The following is a 25,823-nucleotide window of genomic DNA, read 5'->3' on the forward strand; positions in this document are numbered from 1 at the left end:
CGTCCAAAATTTTTGCACTTTTATAGCGACGTGCATGCACGTGTGTGTATGGCTGCTTGTACTAGTCCGGACTGATGCCGATTTATAGTGCTAGTCCAATGAGATACCATGCCACAGTTTAACATGAATACCCCACTCAAACACAGTATACTGACTCCGAGTCGACCAGTCCTTGTTTAGCCCCTCAATGCCGAGAGCCAGGCAGGGTAACAATAAGTACCTTTTGTCGTCTTTTGGCATGACGCGGCCGGGGATCAAACCTCGGACCTACCGCTCTCCTGATGGACGCACTACATGTACCTCTAGTCCACGGAGGCCAAGGTAATGTTAACCAAATCAGTGAACAACATCTGTATGAACAAATATTTATATGAGTCTATTTCCGTATGCAGATGTTATTTAGAGTCGTTGAACATCGATGAATAATTTCTGCGTTGTAGTATTTCACTGATACACGTCTATCATAATTAAGACAGGTGCAACACACTGTTACAAGATTGACAATATTAATTCCAGTTAATGTCAATAATTTCTAACTTCTAACCATTCTAGACATTGTACAACCTATTTTCTTACTAAATTTTGAAAATCATAATTTCAAATGTATTTTCTTCCAAAATACAATGGTTTGTAAAATTCTTAATGGTAAACTGTAGCGATGATACATAAATATATAATGGTGGGTTTACCTCATGGGGCTCATGACCACAATGTCGTGTTATCGAACACAATCGTGTGTTGTAATGCATATGTGTCAACCTCAAACGTACTCGAACATTATCCGTGTCACGTTTGTTTGCATAATATCCACTGCCATTCGTGCACAGTGATAAAGTGTTATTTATAAGGGGCGTACATTTGTAGATAAGTAGTGCTGATTTACGAATCTCCTTTTATCATTTCAATATTGAGTGATATGCTCTCGTCAGGATCACATAAACCCAACTGATTTCTTTTTTCCGAGTGTATAGAAGACAGGATCCGTATATTCAAATTCAAGAACGTTTGGGTCAGACGTTACATGATGGACAGGAACAAAAGGTATCTGTGCCACAGTGTAGTGTCGAACGAAGGTTCAGAAATGTTGTATTTGTTCATGTACGTTATGTTATATATCCGCGTAATCGATCAAGGTACCCGTATATCCATCCGTACTTGTCGTCCACAATTGTTTGATAGGCATGACTTAGAAGTTGACGGATGACAAAGTAGACACAATTTATGGATAACAACTTCTGTAATACTGTTAAAAGCAGCGTTTCTGTATAGATCCTTATACCGTTGTCAAGCAAGACTGAATGAGGGACATTGTACAGAATATATACAGTAGGTGGAGGAATAACAGTAACAACAATTGCGTGCAATAGCATGTGTACCGTTAACTGGGCGTCGATAGATAATTTGCAAATCTTTTCATGTTTGTAGTTAAGGTGCTCAAGTTATTGGATTCACTTGACGGGGTGAGGGACGTTTTATTACAATGCATAGACCTAGATTATCGATTAGATCGTTTTGACTGGGTGCCACCATTTTGTTTGATGCGAATGCAAGCGATATGAGAGATGAAATTTTATTGGTCAAAAGGGGGACATAGAAGTGACATAACTCGTAACAGCCACTCTGTAATGTGTCAATTGACACGGCACCAAAAGCTATTAATACATTATGACTTTTAGAAAGTTGAAACAAATGTTTGTTTTTTTATTACACGTCCTTATAGAGTACAACTTTCTGTTACTTTTTTGGGTTACGTCTTTTCCGGGATTCGAACCCACACTTTCGGAGAGAGGCATCCAATCGCCAGCACACAAAGTCTCGATGGCAAAGTCCCAAAGCCACGGTAGCTTACAGCCTGAATAATATACGATGTACAGCACTGCAAGGGCGGTATGTGATAAAGCTATGGACCTATTGCTAATTGAGATAATAGGTCAAAGTCCAATACTCTTATCATACAAAATATACACCTGGTAAACTGAGAGAAAGAAGACATATTTCCCCTAAACATTTTAAGCTTATAAAATAAAGTTACATTACGAAGGATGTCTAAGGCAGTCTTTGATAGGTATTTCGAAGGAGCAAGAACATAAAGGCATGACACTTTGTATGTATAAAAAGGCACACTTTGAAACATGTTTAAGGCGCAAACTGTGACAGATGATTGGTTAAAATATGTGCAGAAAAAATATAGAGGAAGAACATTTCAGAAACGTAAGTAACTGCATGAATTGCCTGAAACTGTGATGGTTCCATCTGTGATATTTGATATTGATGTTAAACTCGTTGAAGTTATATATAAAAAAACTGAAACTCCTGTTTTACTGAAAACAAATTACATAATAGGTACATTATGCCTTGCATTGTACGAAAGAAATACTGTGCCCATTCCTATCAGCATGTATGTGCATGTGATAATATGTCAAAAGAATACTGTTCATTATTATATGTATGTATTTTTACAAAAATATAATTGCGCACCTGTTTATGTTGGGGTGAAAATTGAACACTTAAACATTAAGCAATGTGTGAAGCCCATTTCAGGTGTCCCCCGCCGTGACATTGCTGGAAAAGCGGCGTAAAACCTCACTCACTCACTCACTCACTCACTCACTCACTCACTCACTCACTCACTCACTCACTCACTAAGTGGAACATTGTGAAGTCATATTATCTTAAACAAACACATTGCCTTTAATTTGGCAACACCAAAGTATGTTTCTCTCTGTCTAGGAGGGGCGGTCGGGTAGCCTAGTGGTTAAAGCGTTCGCTCGTCAGGCCGAAGACCCGGGTTCGATTCCTGACATGGGTACAATGTGTGAAGCCCATTTCTGGTGTCCCCCGCCGTGATATTGCTGGAATATTGCTAAAAGCGGCGTAAAACCGTACTCACTCACTCACTCTGTCTAGGAATTTTACACGTATTACTATCGAACTGTTAGTACTGACCCGGCTCATTATGAAACTTTATTGTTTCCTCTATCGTACTTATTTGATGCATTCACGATCACGATGCATTTGTACATGTAGAATATCACACCAAAACATTTCGTTCAAAGTCAAACATGTATCATATAACTTCAAACATTTAAGGCTGATCTTACTATTACTTTAAGACGCGTTAATGGCGTTAATGGTTAATGGTACATTCAGTCATACATTCAGTGGCACAAAAACTCCTTGTATATGAAGAAAATGTGTGTGAAAGTGATGATAACTTAGACAAAAAGGTCATCGTTATCTCATTAATGATGTGATGAGAGACCTCGCGAGGAGTGATTGTTGTATGTCGATGCGTCTGTGCAGCTAGAATAGGGAAATCCCCGTCCCAGGTTCCCCGCCGGAATTCCCAGTCAGCTCAAGATAGACAAAGTAAACAAATCAGACTGTGTACGCCTGACGGTGGAGGGAGACGTATTTGTATAGCTACACGAATAAACTATCACAGATGATCAACAATGACCAAGAAAAGACGAAGTAAGTGATTACATGTTCTCCAGATATATGATGTATGTTAGTATATAACAACCTAATACAGTAAAAGACGAGACACAAACGTCAATCAATGATTTCGCTTCGACCTATAGAGTAGAAAAGAATGGTAGGTGTAGCAGTTGTTACGTGCATTGATCTCATTGGTGAATGCTTTGTTTTTGGACGTTGCTAATATATACAACTGTACCCTACAGCGATCGCAGCCGTAGTGATATAACCAAGTTGTTGGTTGGGTCGATATCGTACTTTCGGTTTGTCGGATTGTCCCACTAGGTTACTGTGACATGTTAGGGTATGCTAGGGCTAGTTTACACTTGAAAGAGATCAGATACCTACAGTGTATTGCATGGAGGTTGAGATAGCAAGTGAGTTTTTACAGTGTTCACTAAATACACCATATTTCCACGAGGCGGTAGGGAATATATACGAGCAGTTTTCTTTGGGGAATCCCCGGACAATGGCGGACTTCCCAATGAGCGGGAATAGAAGTGTCACACAAGAAGGATCATAAACCTGTTCTCGTTACATTTGAACGGAATCAGATTACTGCAGTGTAATTGTAATACACATACGTTGAACAAGGGGCACTGCATGAAAAACTATTTTTTAATTTGACACTTCGTAAACATTTGTTACTGGAAGATGGTGTGGAAGATGATATAATACTGTGACATTACTTGGGGGTATTCCACAAATAGTAGAATGGATGAACCTTTCTACACGGACTACTTTCATTAACATCGCCTCCACAGAAATCAGTTTCCGGAACATAAGTCCATGCTGTACCCAAAGCATATACATTACATGGTGTAAATAAACTCCCAGAGTGAGTGAGTGAGTGAGCTTTTAGCAATATTCCAGCAATACCACGGCGAGGGAAACCAGAAATGGGCTTCACATATTGTACCCACGTCGGGAATCGAACCTGGGTCTTCGGCGTGACGAGCGAACGCTTTAACCACTAGGCTACCCGACCGCCCCTAAACTCCCAGAGAAACCATGGGGTGGCTGTATCTCGCACATTTCTGATTTATGCATCATATGCTTCTAAGTTTATTTCACTCTCCTGTGTATATAATAATGTATAAATATTTATAATATAAACACGCATATGTATATTGTGTACTCTCCGAAACCAAAGGAGTAAAAAAGGAGTGGTATTTCATATTGATAAAGTCACCTAAATATTAGTCAGTTGTTATATTGAAGATATTACACGCATTCTAGGTTAGCTAAACTGGTGATTTAGGGCATGAACATTTTCAGATATGTAAATAATACATAATATATAAATAAATTTAAATAAATATGTAATCATGATGATTGTCGTGTTGCAGGAGCAGTGGGTTATATAAGTGTAAAGAATGTTGCAAAGACTTTCAAACCGATCTTGCACTATTCCAACATCTGACTGCGAGAAACAAGCGATGCGGGAACAGTGCTTGCTTTTATTGCGACTACGGTGAGAGCGTTCCCGGTGGCTTGTCAGATCACATCAAGACACGACATTCTGTTTTCGAATGTGCATTTTGTTCTAAGAAATTCTTCTTGAGAACTCATTTTGAGGTACACATGAAACACGAAGAAGGCATAGTGAATTCATGGAGGGATGATCCTTTGCCTGGAATGGACGACACAGAATCATTCAGCGAATTGATAGAACGCCTGAACCCGGATGCAATTGTTTACGAAGAGTGTCAGAGAATTAAGGAAAAGTTGGAATGGTTCATGCACCACAACACATCTTACAAGAAATGCCACATCACCATGGTAAGGTATAGATGGCGCGTTAATTATGATTGTATGATTATACTTTTGTATAGTTTGCATTATGTTTACAATTTTATGATAAGCTGAGCAATTAAACCACCAACTAATAAACCGTGTTTAGACCTTGAGACAACTAAAGTTTGATTGTTTAATGTATTAATGTGAAGAAGGAAAATGTAAATGAGTTTACTTTACACGGCTTCCAGTCACAATAAAGTGACATGACAATCCTTGAAATGTGTTGTCCATGCGGCGAATCGAATCCCAATGAACTCGAAGAGCCAACGCTTTCACAAACGAACTAACCCAGCACCCATTGCATACAGTAAAACAAAAATGTATTACAAATTTACTTTCAAAAGACATTGTTTGTAATTATGAATAAGGTCATAATTAGGAGATAAACATACTGTGTTTTGAATGTAGAGCTAGCCCTGCAGGCACAACGACGTTGTATCAACGTCACATTTCAACGTTGAAAGAACGCCATTGCCTGCTAGGAGATTACTTGTCGATTTAACCGCGCTAAATTCAATTTGGTGAACCGAACGCGACGTTGCGGTTGTTAAATTTAGCGCGGTTAAAACAGCAGGTAACTTGGCTCTACATTTAAAACACAACGTTTTTTTCTCCATTCGAACATGACTAAACAAATCGCGAACTATTTGGTGTTGAGAACTGTGTTGAGTGAAGCGGCGTGGGTGTTTTCCAGTCCAGTGCCGAGAGGAATGTCGATCAGAATGTACGGAATCACCGACAACCGCTTTTGAACAAGATATGGCGCTCTATATACTTTCACAGTTTGTTTACACCGCAACATCCCACCCGAGTTAACGGCAGCCACTGAAAGCTAGCAGCACGGCAACTTTGTAAGCTAAAATGAGATGGACACTCTAAAGAAAACTAAGCAAGCCTTGTAAAGGTTACGTTCGTCACCGCGCGTCACAATAATGACGTCATATCGAATATTGCAGTAACCGCAACTTTACATTTTGTAGCCTACAAAGGTACTTGGTAGAATTGTTATTCAACAATATGTCACGCGCATAGCGTGTTTCGTGCAAATATATAAAATACGAAACGAGCTCCCGTGTAATACCAGAACTATTCACGAGTTGCATTAAATTGGTATTACACGGGAGCTCGTTTCGTATTCACACGGGAGTGAGTTAAGTATTTTATTTATTACTTGCTGTTTAAAACTTTTTCTCAGAATTTCACTGTCGTGTGTAAATATAGGCAGATATCTACGCGATCCACAGCATAATCCAATTGAGTTTAACAAAACAATACTTCAAACACGTCAACAGTTGACACGTATTAATTTAATACAATCCAACGGCCCACCTTAAGGATTCAGGATTCCTTTCCAGAAAGCTATTGTGGTATTAATGCCCATTTATTTTTTATTTATTCGTATTGTCACTTCCAGGCAGGATCAATAGCCAAACAAACTCCATTAAGAAAGGCAGATGTCGACCTGATTCTCTTCTTGCACGACTTCAAAACCATGACGACATTTATAGAAAGCAAAAAGGAGATCATAGAACGAATCAAACGCCATGTCGAAAATCGGGACATGAATTGGGCCCATGGCCTGAGGTTTCAAAAGCGCACACAAAACTCAATACAGTTTGAGCTGAGTGTTAGTGGCAGTAGCACGTCGATGGATGTGGATCTACTACCAGCTGTGCAACTGTTGCGCCGTAACAGTTCTTCTGAGAGGGGTATATTCGTATCATTTATGAAGTTGATCATCAGTTATTTGTGTCTATCCACGAACACGAAATATGTATTAGCTGTCACCTCACATAAAATAACCCTTTCGATACTGAACAAATATATTATGTTGAACATATTTTTACTAAATTAAACACAGATCAGACATTATTAGAAAAGGTTACTTATTTATTAAATTCACTTGTCCTTCACTTTGGTATCATAATTTTATTGTTTAATGATTCATGTGTGTATTAACAACAGTATGATGTGAGCTATTGTGGTTTAGATGAACATCGCATTCAGGTCTTTACTGGTTGATTCTTCATGTGGAATGGAGTATTTGATATAAAAGGTAGTATACTAACCTCAAATCCTTCTCATTTTGCAGATGCATTGTACACAAATATGAAATCCATGTCAGCAAAGGAGAGGAAACATTGTGGGCCGTGCCTGTCTGAGCTGCAGGTCGAGTTTGTGCATAACGTACCAAACACGTTGAAAGACGTCATAAGGATAATCAAATATTGGATCAAGATTGTACGCAAGGTACGTGATTTAATTGGTTCTTCTGTGATTGTTTTTCTTTGATTGCTTTGATTTTTTTCGTTTTTGTTTAACGCCGCACTCATCATATTCCAGCTCTATGAATAAAATAAATAATCGAGTCTCGACCTGACAATCCAGTGTTTGACATCATGAGCATCAATCCACGCAGTTGGGATACGATGACACGTATAAACCAAGTCAGCCAGTCTGACCACCCAATCCCGTTAGTCGCCTTTTACGACAAGCATGCCATTGGGCTGCTGAAGATAATTTCTTACCCCCTCCCACATTAAGCTGACACGCCGTGATATAACTGGAATACTGTTAAAAGCGGCGTTAAACCCAACTCACTCACTCACTCACTCATTTCTTGCCCGGAATATTAACTGGACGTTATGTGTACGTTTGTTGTGGACCTGTGAAGATCCGGGGTAGAATAGGTCTTCAGCAACCCATGCTTGCCGTATAAGGCGACTATGCTTATCCTAAGATGCGACTGTGTTGTGTTGTTCCTCGTCTCAACTGGATTCTTCTAAGATGCTAAAAACAACTAACGTTAGTCATTGCGCTTCGACATATGTGAACACAAATCATGTCACAGCATGTCGTCCTGAAGAGTCAATCATAATCAAAAGGTATTTTCACTCTGAAAACGCTATGGTTGGGGCCTTAACTAACGTTGTCGCAAACAGAGAGGCCTTTGGCACAGACTCAGCTAAGACATGGAGCCTCACACCCGAAGCCAATGTCTGGTTATTACACGCGCGCCCACGGAACAACAGCCACATGTAAATGATGTTTTGATTTTTAGGATGAGAGGTGTACAACAGTCCGGTGTTACTTCTGTGAGTTAGTGGTCATTGACTATTGGATGAAAAACGACTCACCTGACGACCCCGAGATCGACATTGATGACTACGTTATACAAGTCTTATACCGCCTCTGTTTCTGTCAGAGTCTTCGGATCATTTGGCCTGAAACTTACGACTTCCTCAAATACAGAAGTGAAGAGTAAGTACAGATAGCAACAAGATGCCGATTTCATGGAATATGTTTTGACACAATGACGAATAATGCATTAATATATACGTTCAAAACCTGCAGATTAAAACCACACTAGGTTTATATATAATTAGCTGGACAGCGGGCATGCTCTATCACAATTCAACGACGTCATTATATTTTGTGTGGCGAACTTAAATAGTGATGAGCTACGAGGTATTAATGCTTTTTACCCATATGAATGAATGAATGAATGAATGAATGAATGAATGACGTATGTCTTTTAAGGGAGACTATGAATTTGAATATGAATAAAAACATATGAACCGTCAACCCAACTGAGAACCTTCATTCAAGTAAACCTTTCTTCTGTTGACTACATGTAAAGTAAAGTTTCATGAGTCAACAATTCCTGACGTCATAAACAGTAGACAACGTCATTCTAAGCAACGCCGAAATGTGACTTCATATTGTTTCAACAGATCCAGCAGGACTGACAACTGCACACACATAAAAGTTGACACATTTGACCTACCTAAAATAATATTTAGTTTCTATACGCGCTATTCATGATGACATTGAACATGATATTAACGTTTCATTCATCTGCATATACACATTATCGGTATACTATATACTATATACGTTCGCCTCATAACATCTTGGTCATCCATATCAGATAAAGTAAAGTCCTTACGCTGTTTCTTTTTTTCAGAGCCGAGCCTATAGTTCTGGATCCTGCAAATCCCTTTGTGAATGTTGCGCCCAACATGAAGGATGCTTTACGAGTGAGTCAGTGCGCCATTGAGCTGTTTGAAAGATATGGAACTGTCAAACCTAAACACTTGTCTTCTAGACAATTGACATACCGAAGTCCAGCCTATATCTGCCCTTCTGTGACCTTACAACGACCTGCTGCCGTGGCGATAGACATGTGGGATTCCTGCCCTGATGATGTTTCTACAGGTACTGGGGTCATGTCATCGGTGAATGCCCAAATGCATTCGAGCAACCCTAGCTCGAAAAGACCAGCAAAATCCCTCTTGTCTTCTAGACAATTGGCATACCGAAGTCCAGCCTATATCTGCCCTTCTGTGACCTTACAACGACCTGCTGCCGTGGCGATAGACATGTGGGATTCCTGCCCTGATGATGTTTCTACAGGTACTGGGGTCATGTCATCGGTGAATGCCCAAATGCATTCGAGCAACCCTAGCTCGAAAAGACCAGCAAAATCCCTCTTGTCTTCTAGACAATTGGCATACCGAAGTCCAGCCTATATCCGCCCTTCTGTGACCTTACAACGACCTGCTGCCGTGGCGATAGACATGTGGGATTCCTGCCCTGATGATGTTTCTACAGGTACTGGGGTCGTGTCATCGGTGAATGCCCAAATGCATTCGAGCAACCCTAACTCGAAAAGACCAGCAAAATCCCTCTTGTCTTCTAGACAATTGGCATACCGAAGTCCAGCCTATATCTGCCCTTCTGTGACCTTACAACGACCTGCTGCCGTGGCGATAGACATGTGGGATTCCTGCCCTGATGATGTTTCTACAGGTACTGGGGTCATGTCATCGGTGAATGCCCAAATGCATTCGAGCAACCCTAACTCGAAAAGACCAGCAAAATCCCTCTTGTCTTCTAGACAATTGGCATACCGAAGTCCAGCCTATATCTGCCCTTCTGTGACCTTACAACGACCTGCTGCCGTGGCGATAGACATATGGGATTCCTGCCCTGATGATGTTTCTACAGGTACTGGGGTCGTGTCATCGGTGAATGCCCAAATGCATTCGAGCAACCCTAGCTCGAAAAGACCAGCAAAATCCCTCTGTGTCTGGAGATGCAAGTTGCTGCTGGGGTTGCTGCTGGTGTCCCTGCTGGTACTAGTTTTAGGAATCATACTATGGAGTGTGAGATCCTAAATTCCATCGGTCAAAGATGAAGAAAAGGACCACAGATGTCAACTTTTAATCAAAGATGAAGAAAGGGACCACAGATGTTAACTTTCAATCAAAGATGAAGAAGGGTCCATAGATGTTAACTTTCAATCAAAGATGAAGAAAGGGACCACAGATGTTAACTTTCAGTCAAAGATGAAGAAAGGGACCACAGATGTTAACCCTCAATCAAAGATGAAGAAAGGGTCCACAGAGGTTAACTTTCAGTCAAAGATGAAGAAAGGGACCACAGATGTTAACTTTCAGTCAAAGATGAAGAAAGGGACCACAGATTGTAACTTTCAGTCAAAGATGAAGAAAGGGACCACATATGTTAACTTTAAATCAAAGATGAAGAAAGGGACCACAGATGTTAACTTTCAATCAATGATGAAGAAAGGGACCACAGATGTTAACTTTCAATCAAAGATGAAGAAAGGGTCCACAGATGTTAACTTTCAGTCAAAGATGAAGAAAGGGACCACAGATTGTAACTTTCAATCAAAGATGAAGAAAGGGACCACATATGTTAACTTTCAGTCAAAGATGAAGAAAGGGACCACAGATGTTAACTTTAAATCAAAGATGAAGAAAGGGACCACAGATGTTAACTTTCAATCAAAGATGAAGAAAGGGTCCACATATGTGAACTTTCAATCAAAGATGAAGAAAGGGACCACAGATGTTAACTTTCAATCAAAGATGAAGAAAGGGACACAGATGTTAACTCTCAGTCAAAGATGAAGAAAGGGATCACAGATGTTAACTTTCAGTCAAAGATGAAGAAAGGGACCACAGATTGTAACTTTCAATCAAAGATAAAGAAAGGGACTACATATGTTAACTTTCAGTCAAAGATGAAGAAAGGGACCACATATGTTAACTTTAAATCAAAGATGAAGAAAGGGACCACAGATGTTAACTTTCATTCAAAGATGAAGAAAGGGTCCACAGATGTTAACTTTCAATCAAAGATGAAGAAAGGGACCACAGATGTTAACTTTCAATCAAAGATGAAGAAAAGGACCACATATGTTAACTCTCAGTCAAAGATGAAGAAAGGGTCCACATATGTGAACTTTCAATCAAAGATGAAGAAAGGGACCACAGATGTTAACTTTCAATCAAAGATGAAGAAAGGGACACAGATGTTAACTCTCAGTCAAAGATGAAGAAAAGGATCACAGATGTTAACTTTCAGTCAAAGATAATGAAAGGGACCACAGATTGTAACTTTCAATCAAAGATGAAGAAAGGGACCACATATGTTAACTTTCAGTCAAAGATGAAGAAAGGGACCACATATGTTAACTTTAAATCAAAGATGAAGAAAGGGACCACAGATGTTAACTTTCAATCAAAGATGAAGAAAGGGTCCACAGATGTTAACTTTCAATCAAAGATGAAGAAAGGGACCACAGATGTTAACTTTCAATCAAAGATGAAGAAAGGGTCCACATATGTGAACTTTCAATCAAAGATGAAGAAAGGGACCACAGATGTTAACTTTCAATCAAAGATGAAGAAAGGGACACAGATGTTAACTCTCAGTCAAAGATGAAGAAAGGGATCACAGATGTTAACTTTCAGTCAAAGATGAAGAAAGGGACCACAGATTGTAACTTTCAATCAAAGATAAAGAAAGGGACCACATATGTTAACTTTCAGTCAAAGATGAAGAAAGGGACACAGATGTTAACTTTCAATCAAAGATGAAGAAAGGGACCACAGATGTTAACTTTCATTCAAAGATGAAGAAAGGGTCCACAGATGTTAACTTTCAATCAAAGATGAAGAAAGGGACCACAGATGTTAACTTTCAATCAAAGATGAAGAAAAGGACCACATATGTTAACTCTCAGTCAAAGATGAAGAAAGGGTCCACATATGTGAACTTTCAATCAAAGATGAAGAAAGGGACCACAGATGTTAACTTTCAATCAAAGATGAAGAAAGGGACACAGATGTTAACTCTCAGTCAAAGATGAAGAAAGGGTCCACATATGTGAACTTTCAATCAAAGATGAAGAAAGGGACCACAGATGTTAACTTTCAATCAAAGATGAAGAAAGGGACACAGATGTTAACTCTCAGTCAAAGATGAAGAAAGGGATCACAGATGTTAACTTTCAGTCAAAGATAATGAAAGGGACACAGATGTTAACTCTCAGTCAAAGATGAAGAAAGGGATCACAGATGTTAACTTTCAGTCAAAGATGAAGAAAGGGACCACATATGTTAACTTTCAATCAAAGATGAAGAAAGGGACCACAGATGTTAACTTTCAGTCAAAGATGAAGAAAGGGACCACAGATGTTAACTTTCAGGCAAAGATGAAGAAAGGGACCACTGATGTTAACTTTCAATCAAAGATGAAGAAAGGGACCACATATGTTAACTTTCAATCAAAGATGAAGAAAGGGCCCACAGATGTTAACTTTCAATCGCAGGATTGGAGCAAACTTCCGGACATCGCTATCAAAGTGATGTTAATTCAGAACTTGAGTGGTTACTTAGTATATTGCAAAGTTATATTTTGCGATAGTGACACAGACATGTCATAAACATTAAATTGATTTGCATTACTGATCTCTATACATGTTATTCGCCATGACTGATTAACAACTCCATCTTATTGCTCAACAGAGCAACGTTCTACATGAAATATATCACTCATATATATATACACACACACACACACACACACACACACACACATATATATATATATATATATATATATATATATATATATATATATATATAGTTAGCGTTTATGTTGATGTTGATATTGTATTGATGTTGTGTTGATGTTGATGTTGTATTGATGCCGGTTTTAACAATACTTCAGTCATGTCACGGAGTATCAGCGTAATATCGCCCATGGGAGGCAGCTCGTTGAAAGTTACAACTTGGTCATTCCTACAAGAACTAGTACAACGGCACTGTTTGAAAAGACAATCTGATATTTGAGTTGGAGGATCCTGTAACGGCTAAGGGTAGCTACTCTGCAAACCTGACGTAACCATGAAGTGCATCATTCCAAGTAAAAAGTGTAACAAGAACCCACATTCATATACGTACTGCAAAATGCATAATCAGGTTTATATCTACTATGTAATATCACTAACCAACAAACATCAATTGGGACCAAAACCTTGGGATAAAATTTTAGTTAGAGACCAAACTGTACTTGTATCAATAAACAGTGTTGGCATGTTTTTGCTTCCTTTCTTAAGTGTGAAATATAAATTCTAACATAGTGAGGGTTCAAAAAGCACGAGTTGGGCTTTACAACATTAATTCAGTGAAAATAGCGTGTGTCAGATTAACTCGGAAAAAAACATCAAGTGATCCAGGTCTTTGACATTTACATCTTTGGTCCCATCTCAAGAGGTTGAAGATGTCTGGATGAGCCGCTTACGCCAATGTGGATTTCAGTTGTCAGTTTATGAATTATAAATTATGTTGTGGAGGTCCAAACTCGTGGAATCAAAATGGAAGCACTACACCAACGAGGAACGTCGTACCAATACTAACCCCGACAGCTGGCAGTATAGGTTTCACACAACCAAATGTTTTCCCTCAGACTTCCACAGTAACGTAATATTTTATAAAAAAATAATTAAGAATTCAACAGCTATGACCAGTACGTGTGTGCACAGTTCAGCAGCAATAAACACACAAAAAACGGCTAGCATAGCCAACTCCTTTTCCGAGTACAGGAAGCTTATATTAACACACAACCCCAGTTCCGCACCAAATGTAACCTACTTGCACATATCTATGATCTGTGGTCACAATCAGCATAAGTCATCATGTTAAAAAGACTTTACTTAATATAAAACAAAACATGGTCTCTTTTAATTACTGGATACATGTACATTTACACGACATAAACATCTTACACAATATCATCCAATCACAGACTGCAGATCCTGGAGGCTCCCTGCGAAAACGGTAAGTCACAACTGGTTCTGATTTGGTGTAGTGGAACCTGTAGGCTCAATAACATTTCCGGAAAGTGCCACGCTATCTTCTTCAAACACCTGTCCGGAGAAAGCAGTCCGTAGTTGAAGCTGTGGGTCACCAGGATGGCCTTTGGTCACCGTCGTGATAACTCGAGTGATAAAAAGCATAGGGACCTGGATCGCAGGCTCTCTGACCTGACAACTCTGCAGACCGCAAAACCCGACGAATCCCAACAACCTCGACTCTGTGAGCCATCTGATGTTTTGTTTGCACTCAGTAATATTCCAGCTATGTGATAATATGTCCAAAGACTACTGTTCATTATTATTCATTCATTGTATGTACTTTTACAAAAATATAATTGCGCACCTGTTTACGTTGTGTTGAAAATTTAACACTTAAACATTAAGCAATGTGTGAAGCCCCTTTCAAATGTCCCCCGCCGTGACATTGCTGGAAAAGCGGTGTAAAACCATACTCACACACTCTCTCACTCTATGCTGAAATCTTCAATCTTAAATAAACACATTGCCTTTAATTTGGCAACACCAAGTCATGTTTCTCTCTGTCTAGGAATTTTACACGTATTACTGTTAGTACTGACCCGGCTCATTATGAAACATTATTGTTTCCTCTATCGTACTTATTTGATGCATTCACGATCACGATGCATTTGTACATGTAACATTCAGAAATGTTCATTAATATATCACACCAAAACATTTCGTTCAATTCAAACATGTATTTTATCGAAAATAACTTCAAACATTTAAGGCTGATCTTACTATTACGTTCAGACGCGTTAATGGCGTGAATGGTTAATGGTACATTCAGTCGTACATTCAGTCGCACAAAAACGCCTTGTATATGTAGAAAATGTGTGTGAAAGTGATAATAACTTAGACAAAAAGGTCGCCGTTATCTCATTAATGATGTGATGAGAGACCTCGCGAGGAGTCACGGTTGTATGTCGATGCGTCTGTGCAGCTAGAATAGGTAAATCCCCGTCCCAGGTTCCCCGCCGGAATTCCCAGTCAGCTCAAGATAGACAAAGTAAACAAATCAGACTGTGTACGCCTGACGGTGGAGGGAGACGTATTTGTATAGCTACACGAATAAACTATCACAGATGATCAACAATGACCAAGAAAAAGACGAAGTAAGTGATTACATGTTCTCCACATCTATGATGTATGTTAGTATATAACAACCTAATACAGTATAAGACGAGACACAAACGTCAATCAATGATTTCGCTTCGACCTATAGAGTAGGAAAGGATGGTAGGTGTAGCAGTTGTTACGTGCATTGATCTCATTGGTGAATGCAATGTATATGGACGTTGTTAGTATATCAACTGTAGCTTACAGCGATCGCAGCCGTAGTGTTATTACCAAGTTGTTGGTTGGGTCGATATCGTACTTTCGGTTTGTCGGATTGTCCCACTAGGTTACTGTGACATGTTAGGGTATGCTAGGGCTAGTTTACACTTGAAAGAGATCAGATACCTACAGTGTATTGCATGGAGGTTGAGATAGCAAGTGAGTTTTTACAGTGTTCACTAAATACACTATATTTCCACGAGGCGGTAGGGAATATATACGAGCAGTTTTCTTTGGGGAATCCCCGGACAATGGCGGACTTACCAATGAGCGGGAATAGAAGTGTCACACAAGAAGGATCATAAACTTGTTCTCGTTACACTTGAACGGAATCAGATAACTGCAGTTTAATGGCAATACACATACGTTGAACAAGGGGCACTGCATGAAAAACTATTTTTTAATTTGACACTTCATAAACATTTGTTACTGGAAGATGATGTGGAAGATGATATAATACTGTGACATTACTTGGGGGTATTACACAAATAGTAGAATGGATGAACATTTCTACACGGACTATTTTCATTAACATCGCCTCCACAGAAATCAGTTTCCGGAACATAAGTCCATGCTGTACCTAAAGCATATACATTACAGTGTGTAAATAAACTCCCAGAGTGAGTGAGTGAGTGAGCTTTTAGCAATATTCCAGCAATACCACGGCGAGGGAAACCAGAAATGGGCTTCACATATTGTACCCACGTCGGGAATCGAACCTTGGTCTTCGGCGTGACGAGCGAACGCTTTAACCACTAGGCTACCCGATCGCCCATAAAATCCCAGAGAAACCATGGGGTGGCTGTATCTCGCACATTTCTGATTCATGCATCATATGCTTCTAAGTTTCTTTCACTCTCCTGTGTATATAATAATGTATAAATATTTATAATATAAACACGCTTATGTATATTGTGTAATCTCCCAAACCAAAGGAGTAAAAAAGGAGTGGTATTTCATATTGATATAGTCACCTAAATATTAGTCAGTTGTTATATTGAAGATAATACACGCATTCTGAGTTAGCTAAACTGGTGATTGATGGCATGAACATTTTCATGTAAATCATATATCATATATAAATAAATATATGTAATCACGATGATTGGCGTTTTTCAGGAGCAGTGGGTTATATAAGTGTAAAGAATGTTGCAAAGATTTTCAAACCGATCTTGCATTATTCCAACATCTGACTTCGAGAAGCAAGCGATGCGGGAACAGTGCTTGCTTTTATTGCGACTACGGTGAGAGCGTTCCCGGTGGCTTGTCAGATCACATCAAGACACGACATTCTGTTTTCGAATGTGCATTTTGTTCTAAGAAATTCTTCTTGAGAACTCATTTTGAGGTACACATGAAACACGAAGAAGGCATAGTGAATTCATGGAGGGATGATCCTTTGCCTGGAATGGACGACACAGAATCATTCAGCGAATTGATAGAACGCCTGAATCCGGATGCAATTGTTTACGAAGAGTGTCAAAGAATTAAGGAAAAGTTGGAATGGTTCATGCACCACAACACATCTTACAAGAAATGCCACATCACCATGGTAAGGTAAAGATGGCGCGTTGATTATGATTATACTTTTGTATAGTTTGCATTATGTTTACAATGTTATGATAAGCTGAGCAATTGAACCACCAACTAATAAACCGTGTTTATACCTTGAGACAACTAAAGTTTGATTGTTTAATGTATAAATGTGAAGAAGGAAAATGTAAATGGGTTTTACTTTACTCGGCTTCCAGTCACAATAAAGTGCCATGAAAATCCTTCAAACGTGTTGTCCATGCGGAGAATCGAACCCAAGTCATGAACTCGAAGAGCCAACGCTTTAACAAACTAACTACCCCACCCCTTGCATACAGTAAAACAACAATGTATTACAAATATACTTAAGTTTCCAAAGATGTTGTTTGTAATTATGAATAAAGTCATACTTAGGAGATAAAAGCACTATGTTTTGAATGTAGCGCTAGTCCTGCAGGCACATTTCAACGCTGAAACTGCGCCATGTGCCTGCTTGGAGATTACCTGTAGATTTAACCGCGCTAAATTAAATTTGGTAAACCGAACGCGCTTTTAGAAGAACAGGTAACCTAGCTCTACATTAAAAACACAATTTACGGAATCACCGACAACAGCCTTAAAACAAAATATGGCGTTCTGTATGCTCAAGCAGTTTGTTAACACCGTAATACCTCACTCGAACTTACGACAGGCACTGAAAGCATGTAGCACGGCAACTTCGTAAAGTAACGTGGGCACCCCTAAAGAAAACTAAGCAAGCCTTGTAAAGGTTACGTTCTGCACCGCACGTCACTATAATGATGTCATATCAGTCATCGTGACGCAAAATATATGACGTCACAGAACAAGCGTCAAATAGCTAGTTTTCCGTTGTCCTCAAAACTTGAAATACATTCTGTTTGTAAGTTTTCGAGTTTTCCGATAACCTAACATCATTCGAATATTGCAGTAACCGCAATATTTCAATATTTTGACGTTTCCCTTACTTTAATCGTAACCTTTTGCAAATTAACACAATTTGCCATACAAATATGTGATAAATCATGTATAAAAACAACCGAAAACATGGAAAATGTACTTTCAAGTAGCTATTGAGTCGCTGAAATGTGAAGCGAAAATGTCAAAAACTAAAATGGAAATGTCAAAAACCAAAACGAAAAGGTCAAAAACTAAAATGAAACCACAGAAAACTATTTCCACCGCGGTGATAATATTCCCAGCGCGGTGATAATATTTGCAAAAGGTAACGATAAATGTAAGTGAAATATCAAAATATTGAAAAACAGACTCCGTGTCCCTTATGGGCCACCGTATATATGTACCTTCAATGAGTTTGGAGCTTAGTCAGTTTTGTTACAATTATACAAAATCTATTTCACAAAGAAAAATATATTTATGTTTGTAGATGTGTAGCCATACAGAAATATTAAGCTTTAGAGTTTCTAGTATTCAATGCTGTCTCAAACATCACTATTGACTCATAATACTAATTTATTACAAATTGTCAATCAATGTCAAAGAGATATCTTGCTATTGAGGTATTAATGCACATCTACCGTAAACTACGGTTATAACGGACTCAAAGAGACCACTTATTTGAGGTCGTTATAACCGTAGTTCGCATATATACAGCATATGTACAGCAAATGGCCGGGACCCAAAAAATAAGCTTGTTATATCCGCCAGTTCGTTGTGAGCGTGTTCGTTATAAACGTAGTTTACTGTATTTTTTATTTATTTGTATTGTCATTTCCAGGCAGGATCAATAGCCAAACAAACTCCATTAACAAAGGCAGATGTCGACCTGATTCTCTTCTTGCATGAGTACAAAACCATGACGACATTTATAGAAAGCAAAGAAGAGATCATAGAACGAATCAAACGCCATGTCGAAAATCGGGACATGAATTGGGCCCATGGGCTGAGGTTTCAAAAGCGCACACCAAACTCAATACAGTTTGAGCTGAGTGTTAGTGGCAGTTGCACGTCGATGGATGTGGATCTACTACCAGCTGTGCAACTGTTGCGCCGTAACAGTTCTTCTGAGAGGGGTATATTCGTATCATTTATGAAGTTGATCATCAGTTATTTGTGTCTATCCACGAACACGAAATATATATTAGCTTTCACCATATAATTATGTTGAACTTATTGTTACTAAATTAAACACAGATCAGACATTACTAGCAAAGGGTACTAATTTATTAAATTCACATGTCCGGCACTTTCATATCATAATTTCATTGTTTAATGATACATGTGTGTATAAACAACAGTATGATGTGAGCTATTGTGGTTAAGATGAACATCGCATTCACGTTTGTACTGATTGATTCTTCCTGTTGAATGGAGTATTTGATACAAACGGTAGTATACTAATCTCAAACCTTTTTCTTTTTGCAGATGCATTGTACACAAATATGAAGTCCATGTCAGCAAAGGAGAGGAAACATTGTGGGCCGTGCCTGTCTGAGCTGCAGGTCGAGTTTGTGCAGAACGTACCAGACGCGTTGAAAGACGTCATCCGGATAGTCAAATATTGGATCAAAATTATACGCAAGGTACGTGATATAATTGGTTCTTCTGTGATTGTTTAACTTTGATTGCTTTGATTTTTTCTTTGTTGTTTAACGCCGCACCATGAGCATCAATCCACGCAGTTGGGATACGATGACACGTATAAACCAAGTCAGCCAGCCTGACCACCCGACCCCGTTAGTCGCCTCTTACGATAAGCATGGGCTGCTGATTATCATTTCTTACCCGGAATATCAACTGGACGTTATGTGTACGTTTGTTGTGGACCCGTGAAGATCCGGGGTAGAATAGGTCTTCAGCAACCAATGCTTGCCGTATAAGGCGACTATGCTTATCCTAAGATGCGACTGTGTTGTGTTGTTCCTCGTCTCAACTGGATTCTTCTAAGATGCTAAAAACAACTAACGTTAGTCATTGCGCTTCGACATATGTGAACACAAATCATGTCACAGCATGTCGTCCTGAAGAGTCAATCATAATCAAAAGGTATGGGCGATATATTCACTCTGGAAACGCTATGGTCGGGGCCTTAACTAACGGTGTCGCAAACAGAGAGGCCTTTGGTACAGACTCAGCTAAGACATGGAGCCTCACACCCGAAGCCAATGTCTGGTTATTACACGCGCGCCCACGGAACAACAGCCACATGTAAATTATGTTTTGATTTTTAGGATGAGAGGTGTAAAACAGTCCGGTGTTACTTCTGTGAGTTAGTGGTCATTGACTATTGGATGAAAAACAACTCACCTGACGACCACGAGATCGACATTGATGACTACGTCATACAAGTCTTATACCGCCTCTGTTTCTGTCAGAGTCTTCGGATCATTTGGCCTGAAACTTACGACTTCCTCAAATACAGAAGTGAAGAGTAAGTACAGAAATGACGATTTCATGCAATATGTTTTGACACGATGACGAATAATGCATTAATATCTACGTTCCAAACCTGCAGATTTAAACCACAGTTGGTTTCCATTTCATTAGCTGGACAGCGGGGGCATGCTATATCACAATTCAACGACGTCATTTTATTTCGTGTGGCAAACTTAAATATTTACGAGCTACGAGGTATGAGTTAATGCTTTTTTACCCCTATGAATGAATGAATGAATGAATGAATGAATGTTCGAACGAACGAACGAACGAATATTATTAATATTTAGCTTCTGGACGCTCTATTCATGATGACATTGAACATGACATTAACGTTTCATTCATCTGCGTATACACATTATCGGAATACTATATACGCTTTTATGTTCGCTTAATAACAGCATGGTCATCCATATCAGATAAAGTAAAGTCCTTATGCTGAAAAAGTAATTTTGTTTCTTTATTTCAGAGCCGAGCCTATAGTACTGGATCCTGCAAATCCCTTTGTGAATGTTGCGCCCAACATGAAGGATGCTTTACGAGTGAGTCAGTGCGCCATTGAGCTGTTTGAAAGATATGGCACTGTCAAACCTAAACACTTGTCTTCTAGACAATTGGCATACCGAAATCCAGCCTATATCTGCCCTTCTGTGGCCTTACAACTACCTGCTGCCGTGGCGATAGACATGGGGGATTCCTTTCCTGATGATGTTTCTACAGGTACTGGGGTCATGTCATCGGTGAATGCCCAAATGCATTCGAGCAACCCTAGTTCGAAAAGACCAGCAAAATCCCTCTGTGTCTGGAGATGCAAGTTGCTGCTGGGGTTGCTGCTGGTACTAGCTGTTTTAGGAGTCATAATATGGAGAGTGAGTTCATAAATTCCATCGGTCAAAGATGAAGAAAGGGACCACAGATGTTAACTTTCAATCAAAGGATTGGTGCCAACTTCCGGACATATATATCAATGTGATGTTAATTCAGAACCGGAGTTGTTACTTAGTATATTGCAAAGTTATATTTTGCGATAGTGACACAGGCATGTCATAAACATTAAATTGATTTGCATAACTGATCTTTATACATGTTATCCGACATGACTGATTAACAACCCTTTCTTATTGTTTAACAGAGCAACGTTCTGCATGAAATATATCACTATTTTTATATATATATATATAGAGAGAGAGAGAGAGAGATAGAGAGAGAGAGAGAGAGAGTGAGTGAGTGAGTTTGGTTTAACGCCGCTTTGAACAGTATTCCAGTTATATCGCGGCGTGTCAGCTTAATGTGGGAGGAAAGCCCGAAGTGATGCAGGTCTCAGACGTTTACCACTTCGGTGAAACCCACAAGCACGGGTATGGTGCTGACAAACCTAGAAACATAATCAGGGCGAACCGGGATTCGAACCCACAATCATAGGTTTCTGGCGTGCCCAAGGGACGCAACTCTGCACAGCGAATCGCGGCGCCTTAGACGACTAGGCCACCCGTGCCCCCGAGAGAGAGAGAGAGTATACATAGTTAGCGTTTATGTTGATGTTGTATTGATGTTGATGTTGTGTTGATGTTGATGTTGTGTTGATGTTGATGTTGATGTTGATGTTGTATTGATGCCGGTTTTAACAATACTTCAGTCATGTCAAGGAGTATCCGCTTAAACTGGCCCACGGGCCGGGAGGCAGCTCGTTGAAAGTTAAAACTTGGTCATTCCTACAAGAACTAGAACAACGGCATTGTTTGAACAATCTGATATTTGAGTTGGAGGATCCTGCAACGGCTAAGGGTAGCTACTCTGCAAACCTGACGTGACCATGAAGTGCATCAATCCAAGTAAAAAGTGTACGTACTGCAAAATGCATAATCAAGTTTATATCTACTATGAAATATCACTAACCAACATCAATTGGGAGCAAAACCTTGGGATAAAAGTTAGCTTGGGACCAAACTGTACTTGACTCAATAAACAGTACTACTAGTGTTGGCATGTTTTGCTTCATTTTTTAAGTGTGAAATATAAATTCTAACATAGGGCCAGTTCAAAAAGCATGAGGTGGGCTTTAGGAAGTACTGAGTACAGGAAGCTAAACATACAACCCCCAGTTCCGCACCTAATGTAACCTACGTGAACATATTTGTGGTCACATTCAGCATAAATCATCATGTTAAAAAAGACTTTACTAAAAATAGAAAAAAACATGGTCTCTTTTAATTACTGGATGGATGTACATTTACGAGACATAAACATCTTACACAATATCATCCAATCACAGACTGCAGATTCTGGAGGCTCCCTGCGAAAACGGCACAGTCACAACTGGTTCAGATTTGGTGTAGTGGAACCTGTAGGGTCAATAACATTTCCGAAAAGTGCCACGCTGTCTTCTTCAAACACCTGTCCGGAGAAAGCAGTCCGTAGTTGAAGCTGTGGGTCACCAGGATGGCCTTTGGTCACCGTCGTGATAACTCGAGTGATAATAAACATAGGGACCTGGATCGCAGGCTCTCTGACCTGACAACTCTGCAGACCGCAAAACCCGACGAATCCCAACAACCTCGACTCTGTCAGCCACCTGATGTTTTGTTTGCACTCATCAATATTCCAGCTATATGACGGCGGTCTGTAAATAGTCTGGACCAGACAACCCAGTGATTGACATCATGAGCATCGATCCCCGCAATTGGGATGCATGGGATACGATGACATGCATCAACCAAGTCAAAGAACCCTACCACCCGATCCCGTTAGTCACCTCTTACGTCAAGCATAGTCGCCTTTTACGGCAAGCATGGGTTGCTAAAGACCATTTCTACCCATGGTAACCAGTGACGTCACAATGGTCTGCAAGGCATTGTGATGTAATTTCATTGCAAGCGGTATCTCATCCAAGCGATATCTCCTGTGGGAGCCAGTTTTGATGATAAATCGCATGTCAAACAGATATACCTGATATCATTTATTTATACATTTGCTAGATTTGTTCAATTATTCAACAGTGGCAGTATATAAATATGTCTCGCCGAACTGTCGAATTAACTTGAGTGCTCAACCCGTGACCAGAACCGAATTGTCCAGTCACAAAATTACCTCAAGTTTAGATTTTAGACTCTTCAAGCCGACACCGTTTTGTCATGCCCAATTAATTCCTCATAATGTTCTCAACTTTCTCATGAGAGAAGCCAACTTTATTGGCTATGTGGCGAGTCGGCGATCATCTATTATGATATGTATGTTTTCAAAAGTGTCCTTAGAGTTGGCAGTTGGAGGACTCCCTGATCTTGGATCACCTTCGAGACTCAGTCGTCCCCTCTTCTTGAACTCCACTGCCCACTTCGAGACTCTCTCGTCCCCTCCTCTTGAACTCCACTGTCCACTTCGAGACTCTCTCGTCCTCTCCTCTTGAACTCCACTGCCCACTTCGAGACTCTCTAGTCCCCTCCTCTTGAACTCCATTGCCCACTTCGACACTCTCTCGTCCTCTCCTCTTGAACTCCACTGCCCACTTAGAGACTCTCTCGGCCTCTCCTCTTGAACTCCACTGCCCACTTCGAGACTCTCTCGTCCTCTCCTCTTGAACTCCACTGCCCACTTCGAGACTCTCTCGTCCCCTCCTCTTGAACTCCACTGCCCACTTCGAGACTCTCTCGTCCTCTCCTCTTGAACTCCACTGCCCACTTCGAGACTCTCTCGTCCCCTCCTCTTGAACTCCACTGCCCACTTCGAGACTCAGTCGCTCTCTCCTTTTGAACTCCACTGCCCACTTCGAGACTCTCTCGCCCGCTCCTCTTGAACTCCACTACCCACTTCACGACTCTCTCGTCCTCTCCTCTTGAACCCCACTGCCCACCTCTCAACAGTAACAAAGGCAGGAGAATAATCCCCTTGCATTGCCACAATGACCATCACGATTGGATATGTCTGATGACAGCACGCTAACAGAGAATACCTAGACAGGTTGAAGCCTGCAGGAATATTCTTCCAGGTTGTGTATTTGCTTCAAATACGGCCCATAAGCATGCAATTAACACATTCAGACTGTTTACTAGTAAGGATCAGTAACTCTCAGCCGCAAGGATATTTCCGGTAACTATATATTTATTCTGGTTGTGGTAATTAGTATTATACGAGTTTATCATCTGGATGGCCTTTGGTCTCCGTCGTGTTCATCCGAGTGAGATAAGGCATAGGGACTAGAAGGACTAGAAGTGAATGGCTAAGTCACTAATGATTCACTGATCGCCGTTTAATGTGTGTATTACAAAACTTTAAGTAAAGTATATGTAACATAATCCTTCCTTCTAACTATAACGGTGTTTTCAGCCAGTGCAAACTCCACCCCAATGAAGTCAGCGAGGTGTATAGTGAGCAACAAGGAAGTAGATAACACAGTTTCAACCCACTCGCCCTGTAGCGCTAAAGAGCCTGATTCACTAAACTAGGTCGAACATATATTTATGTATAGGCTGGCTTTTTCAAGGTAAAACTATGTTGTGACCGTAGTCAATAGGAACACAATTACATGTTCCTAACGTTATGGTTAGGTACCAAGTAAAGTAAGTCTATGCGACCTTTAAAACACGCGGTCACATACATACACACACATACACACACATACACGCACAAACACGCACGCACGCACGCACGCACACACACACACACACACACGAACGCGCACGCGCATGCACACACACACACACACACACACACACGCACGCACACATACAAACAGGCACACACATACACACGCACACACACACAGACACACCGGCACACAGACACGCGCTATGAGTGTGTAATTGCAAGGGCCATTCACATGGCGTTTAATTAGTTTAATTAGAAATGACACAAGTCAGCTACCAAAGCTAGACCACCATTTGCCGGACTTTCATTTTTGGTGGAAGCTTCGGTGGCTGAGTTGGTTTGATCGCTGACGTTGTGTGCTGGAGAGTAAGTGTCGATTCGAATCCGGATGGGACTCAACCCAAATAAGTACTGGAATCTGTACTTTACAAAGAAAGTGTTATCCCAAATATGACATGTGTTATAA

The 25,823-nt window shown here is 40.0% G+C and overlaps 3 protein-coding genes across 7 annotated transcripts; all 3 read left to right on the forward strand.

The window, feature by feature from the left end:
• Positions 1-896: 896 nt before the first annotated feature.
• On the forward strand, positions 897-11,277 carry LOC124153056. Of its 4 annotated transcripts, none has more exons than XM_048400031.1 (7): positions 3,339-3,474; positions 4,830-5,262; positions 6,695-6,989; positions 7,373-7,530; positions 8,342-8,541; positions 9,248-9,405; positions 9,604-11,277. In XM_048400031.1, exons 1-7 carry the CDS (start codon positions 3,446-3,448, stop codon positions 10,458-10,460), a joined length of 2,130 nt encoding a protein of 709 aa, XP_048255988.1. In that variant the 5' UTR covers positions 3,339-3,445; the 3' UTR covers positions 10,461-11,277. The 4 variants fall into 4 exon arrangements, 3 of the variants coding, with proteins under 3 accessions (XP_046382132.2, XP_048255988.1, XP_046382131.2); XR_007222273.1 differs by having other exon boundaries at positions 3,342-3,474; positions 9,248-10,652; positions 10,692-11,277; XM_046526176.2 differs by lacking the exon at positions 3,339-3,474 and adding an exon at positions 897-1,041 and having other exon boundaries at positions 9,248-11,277.
• Positions 10,593-22,039, forward strand: LOC124153058. Of its 2 annotated transcripts, none has more exons than XM_046526180.2 (2): positions 10,593-11,138; positions 21,674-22,039. In XM_046526180.2, the coding sequence occupies exons 1-2, from the start codon at positions 10,593-10,595 to the stop codon at positions 21,824-21,826; spliced, it is 699 nt and encodes a 232-aa protein (XP_046382136.1). In that variant the 3' UTR covers positions 21,827-22,039. The 2 variants fall into 2 exon arrangements, with proteins under 2 accessions (XP_046382136.1, XP_048255989.1); XM_048400032.1 differs by lacking the exon at positions 21,674-22,039 and adding an exon at positions 11,333-12,094 and having other exon boundaries at positions 10,593-10,982.
• LOC124153057 (2'-5'-oligoadenylate synthase 1A-like) lies at positions 15,329-21,667 on the forward strand. Its single transcript, XM_046526179.2, has 6 exons — positions 15,329-15,606; positions 16,949-17,381; positions 19,119-19,413; positions 19,766-19,923; positions 20,572-20,771; positions 21,246-21,667. Exons 1-6 carry the CDS (start codon positions 15,587-15,589, stop codon positions 21,655-21,657), a joined length of 1,518 nt encoding a protein of 505 aa, XP_046382135.1. The 5' UTR covers positions 15,329-15,586; the 3' UTR covers positions 21,658-21,667.
• Positions 22,040-25,823: the final 3,784 nt, after the last annotated feature.

The sequence above is a fragment of the Haliotis rufescens genome, unplaced genomic scaffold (assembly GCF_023055435.1).
Source record: "Haliotis rufescens isolate VD_foot unplaced genomic scaffold, xgHalRufe1.0.p SCAF_2, whole genome shotgun sequence".
Lineage (NCBI taxonomy): Eukaryota > Metazoa > Mollusca > Gastropoda > Lepetellida > Haliotidae > Haliotis > Haliotis rufescens.

What these genes read in the sequence shown, in the direction of transcription:
- LOC124153056 (XM_046526175.2), top strand. Translation starts at nt 3,446, where the DNA reads ATGATCAACAATGACCAAGAAAAGACGAA. An exon ending in AGAAATGCCACATCACCATG is followed by an intron (nt 5,263 to 6,694) that starts GTAAGGTATAGA and finishes TGTCACTTCCAG; the next exon opens with GCAGGATCAATAGCCAAACA. An exon ending in GGATCAAGATTGTACGCAAG is followed by an intron (nt 7,531 to 8,341) that starts GTACGTGATTTA and finishes TTTGATTTTTAG; the next exon opens with GATGAGAGGTGTACAACAGT.
- LOC124153058 (XM_048400032.1), top strand. Translation starts at nt 10,593, where the DNA reads ATGAAGAAAGGGACCACAGATGTTAACTTTCAGTCAAAGATGAAGAAA. An exon ending in ATTGTAACTTTCAATCAAAG is followed by an intron (nt 10,983 to 11,332) that starts ATGAAGAAAGGG and finishes TTTCAGTCAAAG; the next exon opens with ATGAAGAAAGGGACCACATA.
- LOC124153057 (XM_046526179.2), top strand. Translation starts at nt 15,587, where the DNA reads ATGACCAAGAAAAAGACGAA. An exon ending in ATGACCAAGAAAAAGACGAA is followed by an intron (nt 15,607 to 16,948) that starts GTAAGTGATTAC and finishes GGCGTTTTTCAG; the next exon opens with GAGCAGTGGGTTATATAAGT. An exon ending in TAACAGTTCTTCTGAGAGGG is followed by an intron (nt 19,414 to 19,765) that starts GTATATTCGTAT and finishes TTCTTTTTGCAG; the next exon opens with ATGCATTGTACACAAATATG.